At 40.1% G+C, this 15,800-nt stretch overlaps 1 protein-coding gene across 1 annotated transcript in view; it reads right to left on the bottom strand.

Moving 5' to 3' along the window:
* The window catches only part of LOC149232059 (plant cysteine oxidase 2-like), an 87,954-nt gene that overhangs the window by 25,058 nt on the left and 47,096 nt on the right, over positions 1-15,800 (bottom strand). The window contains exon 2 of the mRNA XM_089379342.1: positions 11,104-11,270. Within this exon, the coding sequence (XP_089235468.1) occupies positions 11,104-11,270 (167 nt within the window). The remainder of the gene's footprint in view (positions 1-11,103; positions 11,271-15,800) is intronic.

Here is a 15,800-nt window from a genome sequence, read left to right as displayed (position 1 = left end):
AACCCTAAAGAGGAATTTACACTTGGATTTAGGGTTAAAGGTCTCTATGAAGTTGGAGGAAGTCCTTTGAGTGCTTTGACTTGTAATACCTCTCTTCAATCTGAATTATGGCATCGGAGATTTGCCCATCTTCATTACAAAGCCTTACCTAGGGGTAAGGAAGATGGTCACAGGTATGCCTGAATTCAACATAGATCATGAATGTGTTTGTCAAGGTTGTGCGGCTAGAAAACATACAAGGGGACCATTCCCTTCAAGTGAAAGTTGACCAACCGACATCCTTTAATTGGTCCATTCTGATCTATCTAATATGTTGTCCGTAACATCATTAGGAGGATAATAGTTATACTATGCATTTTCTGTGGATGACTTCTCTCACAAAATGTGGATATATATTAAAGAAAAAGGATGAAGTGTTCAAATGGTTTCATTCTTTCAAAGCCTTGGTGGAAAATCAAACAGGGAAGAAGATCAAGATATTGAGGATCGACAATGGAACCGAATATGAATCAAACGAATTCAACGACTTTTGCAAAGAGGCTGGTATTAAGAGGGAGACAACCGTGGCATACACTCCTGAGAAAAATGGTGTTACTGAAAGGAAGAATCGAACAATCATGGAAGCCACTCGTGCCATGCTCCATGATCAAGGTCTACCGAAGTTCTTATGGGGAGAAGCTGCCAACATTGCCGTGTATGTTCAAAATAGGAGCCCGCATCAAGCACTGGATTTCAAGACACCCGAAGAAGTTTTCACTGGTAAGAAACTTGATGTTTCTCATTTTAGAATATTTGGTTGTCCCATATATTTTCATGTGCCTAAAGAGAAAAGAAACAAGTTGGAAGCATCTGGGAAGAAAGGTATATTTGTGGGCTACAGTGAAAATTCAAAGGCATATAGAATCTATGTGCTTGGACAAAGAGATGTTGAAGTTAGCCACGATGTCACTTTTGATGAAGATTATGCCCTTGGGAAAGCCAGAGATCTCCCTATCCCAAGGAAGGGCAATGATAATGTTACAGGAAAGCAGGATGAATCTCTGACAGATGAACCGATGCCCGATGTTGAAGGCTCGATGGATCCCATTGATCCACCTCTTGGTGATCCCTCTACCTCAAGGAAAAGACCTTTGTGGCTCAAAGACACTCTTGAAGATGTTGAAAGACATATTGCTCCAAGAGGGACATTTCGTGAAAGTAAGAAGTCGAACAGGTATCAAGGGTACTTAGCTACTATGAGTACTATTGTTCAATCTGAGCCATGTACATTCGAAGAAGTCGTGAAACACCAAGTATGGAAGGATGCGATGAATGAGGAATACGAATCAATCATGAAGAATGATGTCTGGGATGTGGTTCCTAGACCCAAGGACAAGTTTGTGGTCACTTCTAAATGGCTTTACAAAATCAAACATGGCACTGATGGGAGTGCTGAAAAATACAAGGCCAGGTTCATTGCTCGAGGCTTATCTCAAAAGGAAGGAGTGGACTATGATGAGATATTTGCACCAGTTGCCCGATATACCACTATCTAATCCATTATTGCCCTTCTTGCCTCTCAAGGATGGAGCCTACACCAAATGGATGTTAAGACTGCTTTCTTGCATGGCTCGCTTAAGGAGGACGTCTACGTAGAACAACCTGAGGGATTTGAAGTACAAGATCAAAGGACACACGCATGCAGGCAAAGAAATCCCTCTATGGTTTGAAGTAAGCCCCTAGGGCTTGGTATGAAAGGATTGATAGCTATCTTATGAAGCTTGGATTTACAAGGAGCGAAAGTGACCCTAACCTATATTTAAAGGTTGAAAAGGACAGGCCTCTCATTCTGGTCCTTTATGTGGATGATCTCTTTCTGACAAGTGGAGACCCTCTCACTTATCAATGCAAAAGGGAGTTGGCTTCTGAGTTCGAGATGAAGGACCTAGGTTTGATGCACTACTTCCTAGGCCTAGAAGTCTAGCAAAAGCCAGGTGAGATTTTCCTTTCCCAAGGAAAATATATTGTGAAGTTACTCGAGAGATGTGGGATGGTGGATTGCAAGTCTATGTCTATACCGATGGAACTCAACTTCAAGAAGCTATGTAGAAGTGTTGTTGGGCCCGCATTGGCAAATCCTTCTGAGTATCGACAACTTGTGGGGGCTATGATGTTCTTGGTAAACTCCCATCTGGACATATGCTTTGTTGTGAATACATTGAGTCAATTTACGGTCTCACCTCATCACATACATTGGATTGCTACTAAGAATCTCTTGAGATATCTCTGTGGCACAATCAACTATGCTCTGAGATGCGTTGTCGGAAATTTGAGGCTTCATGGATATACTAATGTTGACTGCGCTGGCAATGTGGTGGATCGTAAAAGCACATTTGGGTGTTGCTTCTCATTGGGATCTGCTTCAATATCTTGGATGAGCAAGAAGCAAAAAAGAGTTGCTTTAAGCACCGTCGAGGCCGAAAATATTGTCGCTAGTATGGCCTGTTGTGCAGTTGTTTGGTTGAGGAAGCTCTTCAGTGAGCTATTTGAGCACATGTTGGATACCAACGTGATCTTCTACGACAACCAAAGTGGGACTCCCCTTTCATAGAACATGTGTTCCACGACCGCTCCAAGCATATTGATATCAGGTACCACTTTATCCGGGATATGGTACAGCGGGGAGCAACAAGGCTCCAACACATCAGGTCTTATGAGCAAGTCGCAGACATCCTCATGAAACCCTTAGGGAAGGTCAAATTCTTAGCCTTCCGAGAGAGACTTGGAGTCATGGAAAGACCCTCCTATGGGGGTCCCACTTCAATTGCACACTGAGATCTGGGAGCTCCTGGGGGCTTGGGGTACTTCAAGCTATGAGCGACCATAGTGTGAGTGGACCATAGTGTGAGTGGTTCACCTTCCCCTATTGGTGCGCTATGTACAAGGTGAGTGGTTCACCTTCCCTTGTGATACCCCATGATGGTTGACATGTGTGTAGGGTGAGTGGTTCACCTTGCCCTACATATGATGACACGTGTGTAGGGTGAGGGGTCCACCTTCCCCTATGATTGACATATGCATAGGATGAGTGGTTCACCTTCTCCTGTTGATGCCTCAGCATACATCCTACCCATGCAGTCCAGGACTCATGGGAAGTACCTCTCATCTAGCCAATGAGTTGGGAAAAGTGGATAGGGACCATAGCACTATTGATGGACGCATCGTGTACTGCCATACTCCCTATGTCTAAGATGCATGGTGTTCAACAACTTGATCTGGGATCAATTGAGGTTCTACCTCTAGACTGACTTTTGTCAGTGGAGAGTGGTAAGGTCTTGTGACTCACTCTCGATCAATTCTTCTTCATTATTACATCATGGTTCAATAGAGCATAGATGAGATGACAGAGATGGTACATGGCAACAAGATGGCATGATGATCGATGACAACAGATGGATTGGCAGGTGGAATTCTCCCTAGTTGAGCAAGAGTGTTAAAATTGGCAACCAAAACCAAATTCCACCTTGGGACAGCTCATTTAATGGAGATGACGATTGCATTAAATTCTTCTTTTCGAGAGGACCAAAATTGATATAAAGATCATCTCATTTGGACAAGCAGAAGTATGATTTTGAATTTATGCCCACACATGTGCAAATTATTTGAGTCGGCCACATCATCATGTAGGCTCAAGAAGCCCAATGGACATGTCTCTTCACACACAGCAAATTGTATAAATACAACTGACCTCACACCTCATTTGGCACCATCATCACTCACACATTCTTCTCTCTCATTCTCTCATTTGTTCGTACAACTATTGGGCAGCTTCTCTCTCTCACATGTGGCTAAAAGGATGAGTTTTATGGGTTGAATTGCAAGACCAAAATTTCAGGCAGCAGAGCAAGTTTGACTAGCGTTGACCAAGGGGTTGTTGACAAGCTTTGACTGCAATTTTTGGAGGATCTTTTCTATCTCTTTAGGCCGCATTTCTAGGCACAGAAATCGAGGGAATCTGGGCAATTTGACTAGCGTTGACTTCAGGGTTGACTGCAATTTGACCACAGAAAATTACAATAGTTTTTCTCTCTCCTTTGACCAAGTTTGACCAAGTTGCTTTGGGATGACTTTGACCTACTGATTAGGTCGAGTTTGATTGTGGAAGACCGAAATACTTTGAGGATGATTTATTGTTGATTTGACCAGCATTTAATTTCTAGTTAGGGCTTAAGTTTAACTGCAATTGACTGCAAAAATTGACAAGGTTGTTTTGACTTTGAATTGGGCAAGTCATTTTGACTTTCGCACTCTCTCCCTCTGTTGAACTTTTATAATAAGAAGAATTGATCAAAGGGTTTTCCCCACATTAAGGTTTTTCCCTAGCATCCCCCAAATCCGGGGTCCTCTTATCTTGGCTTGTCTTCTGCATTTTGTTTCATGTTCTATCTACTTTTACTGTCAATGTGATTAATGGTTAATGTGATTGTTACCAGAAATCTAAATTGGAAATTCTATTGGGTTGCTTAAGGAACATTGAAGTAATTGTGCTAAGCATAGAACAGACCATTGTTAACTAAAATTAACACCATCCCATCGACTTGCTCTTATAATCTCTCGCTGGAGCATCAACGGCCAAGATCTAAACGTGATTAAAGGCTAGGATCATCTTAGACTTGATCCAAGTCATTTTCTAGAAGCCTCTAGAGCATAAGTCGATCTCCTCAATTAATTGAAGTTGATTAATCAATTTTCCTAAGTTAGACTTAGGCATTTTTTAATTATTGATCGATTAACTTAATTGAGTGGTCTCTAAGTGTTGTCTTCTGAAACCTTGTCTGGGTTTTGGAAATCTTGTGTTCCTTAGCCTCTTAGACGCAAATCGAGACTAGAACACCTGTTCGATGCTCCCATACCATACAAATACTAACACTCCCTCTTAGCGAGGATGGTTTCTATCAAAATTTCTCCTCTACAACCTGTAGCTGCACTGTCCACAGTGCTGATGTCTAACATCTGTGATACAACTAGCTCTCATTGTCCATCATGCTACTACTTATACTTTGATCCACCTCACACTGTTGTTGCCACTACTATGATGTTATTATTGCACTGTTGCTACAACTACTGCAATAGTGAGTCTTCACCTGATCTCCCTCTTAAACAGAACTGGGAAATATCTCTAAGATGGAGACTCTCTCTAGGAGTCTCACTCTGGTTGGAATTGCACCAACAACTTGCAATTGGTCAATTCATACTGCCTCCAATCACACAAATATCCTACAACTGCAACTGGAAACTCGATCTCTATAGATCTATTGTGTCTCTGCACTGGCTCTGCAACTACCCCTTAAGTCTCTGACTGCAACTAGCTTTGCAATGTCTACTGAGCTACTGACTGTGCCCAACTGTCTTTACGTCTCTCTAGTATCTGATTGCAACTAGCTTTGCAGTGTCCCTCAAGATCTTACTGCGCCTGCTGACACTGATCCTCCTGCTACTAGAAATTGTTGGCCCCTATAGCAAAGGTAATGATCCAAAAGGAAACACCTGTCAAATGTTGTCCTCCTTAGACCCTGCCCAATCCTACAACTCTAAAGCATCACGCTCCTCCATCTGGAGGTATAGTTGCTATCAATGTGAATTCCTCCAACCTGGAGGTCAACTCATCTATCTCTGTCAAAGTTGTTGATAACTCTTGCCCCTTCTTGTCCTTCTTTCTTTTTGGACACAGGGTGACATAGTGCCCAAACTCACCACACTCGAAGCATTTGACCTTCGACAAATCCTTTTTGTTCTCCTCACCTTCCTTTGAGTTTTGTCCCTAGCTGGGACCTTTCTTCGCCTTCCCTTTGGTAGCAAGGGCAACGTTCTCTTCCTCCGCTTTCTCAGCTTTTGGTCCTCTACCTCTGCTGCTGGTAGTACCCTCAATCGGGTTGAGCCTTAGTTCTTCTTGCGTGAAATCACTCCATAGGCGTTCTCAATCTGGTACTTGGTCTCATCTAGCGATACCGTGAACGAAGGTTCTCCATTCCTTGGCAAACTCATTTAGAGTTATTCGCACAAACTCCTTGTCATCAGGTTGCTCCCCTACAACTGCTAACTCATTACGGACATTCTGAATGTTGGTAACATAGGAGGTCATGCTCTCACCCTTCTGCATCTTTGTTGTCCTCAGCTTCTTCTTGAGAATCATTTTACGATTCTCAGATGGATCCTGGTATAGCTTCACAATGGCAACCCACATGTCCTTTGTTGTGTTTTTCCCTACAATGTGTGGAACGATATGATCTCAGACCCCATCCAAGACCATCCTCTTCATCTTGGCCATCTCTTTCTTGAAGTTAACACCCTTTTGCGCATTTGTTGGCTCTGCCATGACATTCGTCACAAACTCCTTTAGACCATGCTCATCCAACAAGAACTTCATTCTAGCCTTCTAGACGCCAAAATTAGAGGCTCCATCAAGTCTATCCTAATCCCTAAGTCCTGCTGAAGCCATCTCGCGAAACTCAAATAAAATGGAGACTAGATCTGGAAATCTCATTCTCCTTCCTACTCGGCCTTCCTTCTGTTGCTCACACTCACTACAAAATGCGCAAATCTGCCTCCAGAAATCCTTCTTCAACTAATGTATTGCCTTTAGCTGCTGCGAACAAAGTTCCTTCTACAGATTAATTACTCCAGAAGACTTGGAATATAAAGATATACATGAGGATACAAATATTATATATTAAATGTGTGAATAAGAATGATTATACAATGAGAGTGAGAGACTTGCTTATATACCAAGCACGTATCTCTTCATGGAAACTCATGTCTTATTTAGACATGACTCTTCAACCTGATATACATGAGGATACAAATATTATATATTAAATGTGTGAATAAGAATGATTATACAATGAGAGTGACAGACTTGCTTATATACCAAGCACATATCTCTTCATGGAAAGTCATGTCTTATTTAGACATGACTCTTCAACCTAATTACTAATTAACTATCATTATTTATGATTATTCTCATTTACATTATTTTACATTATTTCTTACATATTTATTCATAACATTGCCTTCCTCCTCAAAAAGCTTTGTCCTCAAAGCTTGTTAATGAAAAAAGGCACTGAGTAGGGATCAGACCATCCCAGATTAATCTTCTATGGAATATTCTGATCACTGGAATTTTGTAACGACTTGTCACCGTAGGACTGGATTGAAGTTACATCACTCTTCTCTGGAACATCAGTTTGTTGTTTCTGTTCTGAAAGGGCCTAATGCGTAGGATCGTTGAGTAGTCTACTCTCATGATTCAGATGTCGATATGGAACTTTTTTGGTTTGACATTCCCTTATTAAGTGTGTGGAAATTTTCGATTTACTTCAAGGGACGATGTTATTGAATTGGTTACAGAATCTTCACTTGGGATGTTTATCATCTGAACTGCAATATCTAAGCGTGTCGTTTCTTCAACTGACTTGTCTTCTCGAGTTGTCATATTCACTGGATCAGTATTCATTCCCTTATCTTCAACTTGGATTGTTACAACTGGAGATTTCGATACTTCTTCTTGAGTGAATTGTTATAACTTGTCTTTTAATGCTTTCTTATCATCCTTAAGTTTCTTAATTTGAGTGAGTAGACTTTGATTATGGTTTCTCAGACATAAAAGTTCTTTGATTTCTGATTCATCAACCTTCTTTTCAATGTTTTGACTTTTGAGTTTTTCATCTTTTAGATCTCTGATTTGTTCTAATGAATTTTTATTAAGGTTCTTTAAACGTAAAGTTTCCTCTTGTTGTTTTGATAAGTGCTTTTTGAGTTCTTTCTTTGTGACTATATTCTTCTTCACTTGTGCAAGTAATTTTTCGATGCATATCCACACGATTTTTATGTCCGTGTTGTAACGCTTTCTTGTTTTGTTGAAGTTTGGCTATTTTGTCATTCTCTTGATCTTTTAACTGCACTTTCTCGGTACACTGGATTACATCGTTTTGTGGGAGTGATGATGGACGTTCAACTTGGAATAGGGATTCCATTTTCTCTCTCATTAAAATCAACATGTTGTCGCTCAAGTATTGTCATTAATTGTTCTATATCTCTTGCGAATGATTGTTTTTGTTCATTACTTAGAGATTTTATATTTTCTTTTTCTTCGCTTCTTTTAACTTTGTATGGAATTTTTTTTAAGATTAAACCCCTTTTTTATTAAATATTTTTTTCGTAAAACTTTTATAAAAGTAATTTTTTTTAATAAATCCTTTGTATTTTGGTATATATATATTTCAATTATATATATATTTCAATTATGTATAATTAATTAAGTGTCTAATTTAGTGAAAGCATATGTATTGCAAAGTCACGACTGGGGTTGACGGGCACAACTTTTCAGTGAGAGAGAAGAACAACGGGGGCGTGGGTGGCAGACAACGTGAAAGATGGTATATATATATCATTAATTAAGTGTCTAATTTAGTGAAAGCATATGTATTGTAAACTGGGGTTGATGGGCACAACTTTTCAGTGAGAGAGAAGAACAACGGGGACGTGGGTGGCAGACAATGTGTAAGATGGGCGGAAGGCCTGCAAAAGGGATTGATATGCGGACACGGTGAGAGCACGGCGGATCAGGCAGAAGAAGCGGGGAAGGGTTACACAGTGTCAAGGTTCACTGTGTTTAGCACCTCCAGCCTTAATTACCCTCGTGCCTTTGAGGCAGACGCCTTTGTTTAATTTACAGCTGCCTTTTGACCTTCGTGCCTTTTGATTGCAAAAGCCTTCGTTTAATTCACGGCTAGAACGAAATAACGGCATGGAGAAATAGCGATGGAGTGGACAACATATGTGCTGCGAGCGGCCTAGTTGGCAATGGCTCGAGCAGGCTGGTATGATCAATTTGTAATGGAATTGAACAGAAATTCATGACGGAAACTTGTATGGGCGTCTTTGCAGAGCAGTAGAATAGGCAGTGGTAGAAACACTATTATGACGGTTTCAGTGTATGTTTCGATTGTGTCGAGCAATTTGAGATAGCGTTGGAGTGCAAACACTGATCGCGGTGGCAGCGACTTCGTCTTTGTGCGTTTAGGCAGTTGAAGAAAGGCGGTTGTGCGGTTGGGCAAACCAGGTAATTTTTATTTTTTTAATATGATTTCTTTTTTGAGATATGGCCAAAGGGCTAGTAGCAACTGCAGAATGGAGAAGCTCCCACTTCGTAGCAAAACGCTTGAGTCTTGACGGAAACAATGTTGATAGCAGGTTGGTGGCCAAAGGCCTGGTGATCAGCCAAACGTGGCTCTAATACCAAATGAAGCCAACAAAGTTCCTTCTACAGATTAATTACTCCAGAAGACTTGGAAAATAAAGATATCCATGAGAATACAAATATTATATATTACAAATGTGAATAAGAATGATTATACAATGAGAGTGAGAGGCTTGCTTATATACCAAGCAGGTGTCTCTTCATGGAGAGTCATGTCTCATTTAGACATGACTCTTCAACCTAATTACTAATTAACTAATCATTATTTATGATTATTATCATTTACATTATTTTACATTATTTCTTATATATTTATTCATGACAGCATACATGTTGCATAACCTTAGTAAATCTATTACTAGTCTTGCTATACGATCCATGTATAACTTAAATTAAATCCATAGTAAAATACATATCTATCATCCATATTAATTAAGGTAGTGTACAGAACAACATCACCGCACAGCAAGCCCCAAGCGATAGCTCAATTGGTCGAGTTCTCGTTGATAAGTACCTTTCCAATAAGGAGGTCACTGGGTCAAATTTCCTCGACGCCCTTGGGCTTAGGACCGACCAGATAAGCCAGCGGGTAGATCCCTTCAAGTGGATCTACTCGGATTATTACCCGTGGATGTAGCGGCCACTCAATGGTTGTGAACCACAGTTGAAAAAAAACATCCTTGCATAGCATGAGACAGAATGGAATAGGACTTTGATGCAAATAATAGCAGTGTTCCATCGGGACACGTCCCCTAGGGTCGGGTGCACGCACCCCTTGCGCCCCACGCACCAGGGACGGGGAGTCTACTGGGGATGCATTTCCCCATGCACCCTTTTTGGGGAGTCTTGGGGAGACGCAAGGGGGTGTGTTTCCCCAGTGTGGGGGATGAGACTCCCCAAAAGGGGTGTGTCTGAGCGTCCCCCCCTCTAAACTTCAATATCTAGTATATAGTATATAGTAATATACTAGTATGTTTTTCTTTCAATTTAAATTCTAGAATGATGAATTTAATTTTTAAATCAATATAAATTGTAGTCTGTAGAATGATGAATGATATTGATCAATGTATTTGAATATTTCATTATTAAATTTTTTTATTGAATCTCATGGTATGGATGAATAATGAGTATGTCATATGAATGATGTATGGATCAAAGATGATGAGGATGGATCAATGTATGTCATTATTTAATTCAATTATGAATTTAAATTTTATGTGTGGATCAAATTTCAATTTTCAATGTATTGGTATCCATATTACTATTAGTCTATTTAATATTTATGCCTTCATTATTGAATAATGAATATGAACTTGAAATATATATATACCCCGACGTCACCCTGCACCCCCGAAATTTCCCTAAAATTTGAGGGTACTCCCATACATCCCCCCTTGTGCATCTCCCCGCACCGGAGTTTTGGTGAAACATTGAATAATAGTCATTGGGAAAAATATCATACATCACTCCAACCATCATATTGCAACAATTAAATGCAGAACCACCTAATCTTGAATGCCTTTTTGACAACAGAGAAAAGAACCACACAATAACAGTGCCTCAGTTCCTGATCAAAGGGAAAGACTCTGGATAAAGAAAAGATCCTACATAGCAAGCCAAGTCATTGCTTGAGACCATAGCTAATCTCAAAGGGTGAACTTCTTGTCAAAGAGAGGAACCTCTTATTTTTCTCAATATTTTTATTATTGCTATCTATGAACATGGCAAGTCTGTGATATGTACTCGTTTATATTTACTAAGGAATTTTACAGCTTAACTGCATACAACTGTTTTTTTCCTGATATTGGAATGTGTTTATTACTTGACAGCAAAGCTAATTGTTACTATTGTGTTTAACCACTCACCGAAAATCTATTACACTCATAAAGGTGCAAGTATGTGACAGGTGCTGCCCATTGGGCCACAATCTTTGACTGACGGCCCCTCCACAAACTTGGTCCAAAGAAACCATAGCCATGATCATTCTCAAATATATCTTCATTAAGCCCAACATCTACTGGCTTGACAGTATCTGCAACACGAAAATCACATTAATTGGCAGCTATTGTCTCTTCTTCTTATCATGGTAAGACAATTGAGAAAATGAATATAATCATGCAGGACCCTTTATAAGAAAGGGTCCATCTATACCAACTGTGCCAAACAAAGCATTACAGCATGTATCTATACAGGATTTGGAATTATTCACGTCTGCAGTTTTGTAGGATAAAGATGGAAACTGAAACTAAATTCAATAGATCAAACATGCACCTACAAGTCCTCATTCATTATTAATACGTTCATAGAAATTAGAAACCAAAAGATATAATCATATCTTGTGAATGAATTTTTAAAGCAATTCAGCTGTTATAATTCTTGGAGTTTAGTGTCATCTTCAATGTTCATTTTGAGTCCGTACACCCACGCAAGGGCCCTTACCCGACTATCAGGTCCAATGTGCAGAGGACAAACAAGTGAAGCTGGGATAGAAGGGTTGCTTCAGCCCAAAGCTATTGATTAGACTCGTGAAAAAAGAATATGATATGGTAACAACCTACATTTTTATAAAAATATATGTTAAAAGATAAGAGCAATCGACTTACCTCTGAAAAGCAACCCAGTAAAAGTTAGAATAGCATATTCTTTTTACGTCAAACATGAAGAAGATGCACACAGAGTATCAAGTTCTTTCATGATAAGCTGTAAGAGATTTAGCAGCAATAGAGTTTCTCGCATGAAGACCCTAAGGAGCATCATGCTGTACCAAAGTACACAAATCAAGAAAAATTACAAAAGAGATGTTTGTTTCACATCATAATTTCCAACAATTATTATGAATAAGTTATGTATGGAAGAACAGTCTTGTGCATCCCTTGCAGATAGGACTATGAGATGCAATCATAACAGACTCACCTTTTCACAGAGTAGAGATACTAGATACTCATGGCATAAATCCAGCTCAAACTGTTCATCTTTTATCAAAAATATTCCATTTAGCACTTGCTGCAACAAAGAAAAGGAAAGAGAAACCTAATAGTTGGTATAAAATATCAGGCAGCTGATTCAGTAATTTCAGTGCTGTAAAATGAAGAGTGTGCCCGCATGCAGACACACACACATATAAATATAGAGAGATATTGAGGCCTTGAGAATAAAAACACTCAATAGTTTAACCAATGGCGACAGTTCATCACAACAGATCTGTGAAAATAAATCAAAATCTATACTATAAAGGGTCAATTCCTTCAGATTCCAGTTTTGTTATTATTGATTTTGTTGTTTATACATGCAATAGATAAATTCGGAGAAACCCATTCGGGAGAAAACCCATCTAGAAGGTGAGGCTGCTTTGCTCTCTTTTTGTCTGGAATGGAAATGACGCAAGTACAAAGGAGAAGGTACTCTCTACAGAGTTGCCTAAGACCTGTGGCCCATGGGATGCAAAACACAAACCCCATCTATTATGCTTTCTTTGTTGATTTCTCCTCAGCACTTCAAAATCAGGTTTATGTCTAGAACATGATCACAAACACACTAAAATGCCACAACACAAGCAATTTGCACAGCGGAAAATGTACAGTGAATCAATGTATTACACAATATTTTTTTTTTTGCAAACCCAAAACTTGTTATATTACAACTTTAATACAACAAACATAGGGCTCTGTACCAGGGATCATAGCCCTTACAATCAGCCCTTGATACAACGACAACTAGAGCTTGGAGTCAACAACTTATGACTACCAATCTACCCTGAACAAGATACACTTGACTTACTTGTTGATGTAGCATCTCCACAACGCTTTCAGTCCATGTACCTTGAACACCTCAAGCAAGTCCTTTGCCACCTCTTCTGTTGCTCACAAGACTTCTGCAACTTCAGAATGCTTGCATCTTCAGCTGATCAATCTGCTTCTAGCAATCCTCCTGCTGCTCCAAGAGTGACTGAACATAGGCTCAACAGTCTGCCCTCTAACAACCTTGCTCCACCAAGAAATCTGCTCTTAGGTCTTCAACTCTGCCCTCGTATCACTGATCTGCTAACCCCAAATCACTGAACTAGGTGCCAGGGCACATAACCAAACTTCCCACTGACTTTTGTTACTCCAAAAGATCAGTTCTTAGGGACTTCAAATCTTCCCTTACACTTAGCTATTTGCTCCACCAAAGATGACAGAACTAGGGATTACTTGGTAGTAGTCCACACACAGCCCCTTAACTCCTCATATATCATAAAATGACTGTCCTAGGGCAACCAAAATTCTGTCCTAACCCTCCACGTAGGACAGTCATTCAAGCACTTCTCTTCACAAATCAGTTCCAAACTTCTTCACTTCAGGACAACCCTCTTATCTGCAATTTTGTTTAGCACCTTGGGTATTAGCCTTGGCCTAATACACCACAGAATAACTTGCATACCCTAAGGCACTGCATCCCTAACACAGTCAACAGACCTGGTCTTTTAGGCCTTCTTTGAATGACTCGGCATCCCTTCCTCCATGCGCTGAACAGAGTCAAATAACCAGACTTCTATGCAACCTTCAATGTGGTTGTCCTGCATAGAAGAGGCCCTAACTAGGGCACATGAACTGCAGCCTCCTAACAATGATGTTGACCCTCAATCATCACTGTTCTTGGGCAACCAAACACACTGTCCAATAACCTATTGAACAGAACTTTACAACGCTCCACTTCAGCACTCCATTCCTTGATTCTGTTCCATGTTGGCCCTCCTTTCCACACGTAACATCATCCCTCCTATGTCCAAGAACACGCACTTCTATTCTCTTTGAGGCAGGTTTCAACCTCCCTATCCTTCAGATCATAACACAGAGATATGTGTACAGATCAGAAGCCTTATCATAGAGTTATGGTCTCTTCCCAAGGGTATTGGCCCTTCCTTCCAGTACAGAACTTTAGAGCACTTATCACAGACTTCAAGACAGAAACACAAGGGTTGAGCATCCAGCAAAATAGCCCTTAACTAGGGCACGAACCAATCACAGAAGGTAACCTCAAAACATGCCAAAACAATCTTCTAACCAGGGCTGAATTTCACAGGGATAAGCCTCCACAAACCTGAGCTAACTTGGCCTTCATTTCAGACTTGAACTAGACCATTCACGCTCCAAATCTGACCCTGTTTTGGATCTGTGACTCCTAAGGTATTTGACCTTCTCTCCTTGGGCAGATTCACATGAGAGATGTGCTACTTGGATGCTCCAACGAACTCCTCATTCATCCCTTCTTATAGTATTCTATGGCAGTGTCAACCTTCACCAAGGGTTGTGACCATTAGCCCAAGCCAACTTGAGTTTTCTTGCTAAAACCCAACTAACATAAGAGATAAAATTCTTTCATTGGTTCCATCGCCACATCATCGAAGCCTTAGGTGCCCCTTAGCCCTTCAATGAATAAACAATCAATTTCTCCACTTGGTTTCGTGCCCACAACTTTGGGTACAAAACCCACTGCTTGGGTACACTGCCCACAAACCACTTTTGTGGGTCAACTCCTCACAAACCCAATACCCCAAGGGTTGTGGGAGTACCTCCCAAGCTACACAAATCAACAATCTTTCTATCCACACTCAGCTACTATGTTCTACTAAGGAACAAAATGCAAACAAATAGAAAGGAACCCCTTTCCCTACTAGTGGCATGGTTATAACACAAGCTCAATAGCGAACTAGGAGTTAAATTTGGCCCATTCAACCCTCAACATGGGTTACAACTTGACCCTTCAAGAATCTTCTTCATAGCGCCCATGTGGCTAACCCCTTTTCCATAAGTAACAAGGGATGGAGTGGCATCCTCTAGAATTATGGTGCTCAATCATGATAGGTCAAATTTTGGGAGGCATAACTTTTGCATTCAAAACTCCTATTGATGCGATTCTTGCATTGTTGGAAAGGTCTTAAAATGTAGAATAGTGTGACGGGGTCCTATACTTAAGTGCGAAAGTTTTACCCCCCAGAAAACATCATTTAAGGCCTCAAATTGGGCCTGAGAGGTTTTAGACCCCAATTCTCCAAATTGAGTCCCACCAATAAAACTGCGCCTACAAGTTGATTCCTTCAATGTTTCTACTATGAAAACATTGAGATCAATGACAAATAGTATAATGATCCAATCCAGATCATACCTCCCCATTTGGGAGGATTTTAGTCCCCAAAAGCTTACTAAATTAGGTGAGGAAATATTTCCTCTACCTTCTCTCTGGAGTACCATTTAGCCTTACCTAAAGGTTTTCCTTTAGAAAAGGTCATGCTGCCTCAATCTTGTAATTCTAGACATCCATAAGTAAGGTTTAGCTATGATTCTTCCAACAATTGATTTCCTTGCCTTTATATGACAATATTATATTGATTTTTTTTCTTGGCATCCTACTTCTCTTGTGATTCTAAATCATGTTGAATGAAAAAATCAACGCTTGATCCTTCACTTGTAAGTCACAATTCCTTTTTTTGATGTTCATAGTTGTTTCTTGAAGTCTTGTCTTGTTGCTCTGCTCTTCTAATTTACATTGTAGGATATGCACTTCAAAGTTCATACTGAAGTTC

Source organism: Pinus tabuliformis, chromosome J (genome assembly GCF_031772625.1).
Source record: "Pinus tabuliformis cultivar Carrire ecotype Pingquan chromosome J, CPIR1, whole genome shotgun sequence".
NCBI classification, from domain to species: domain Eukaryota; kingdom Viridiplantae; phylum Streptophyta; class Pinopsida; order Pinales; family Pinaceae; genus Pinus; species Pinus tabuliformis.
This window is presented reverse-complemented; position numbering and strand designations above follow the sequence as displayed.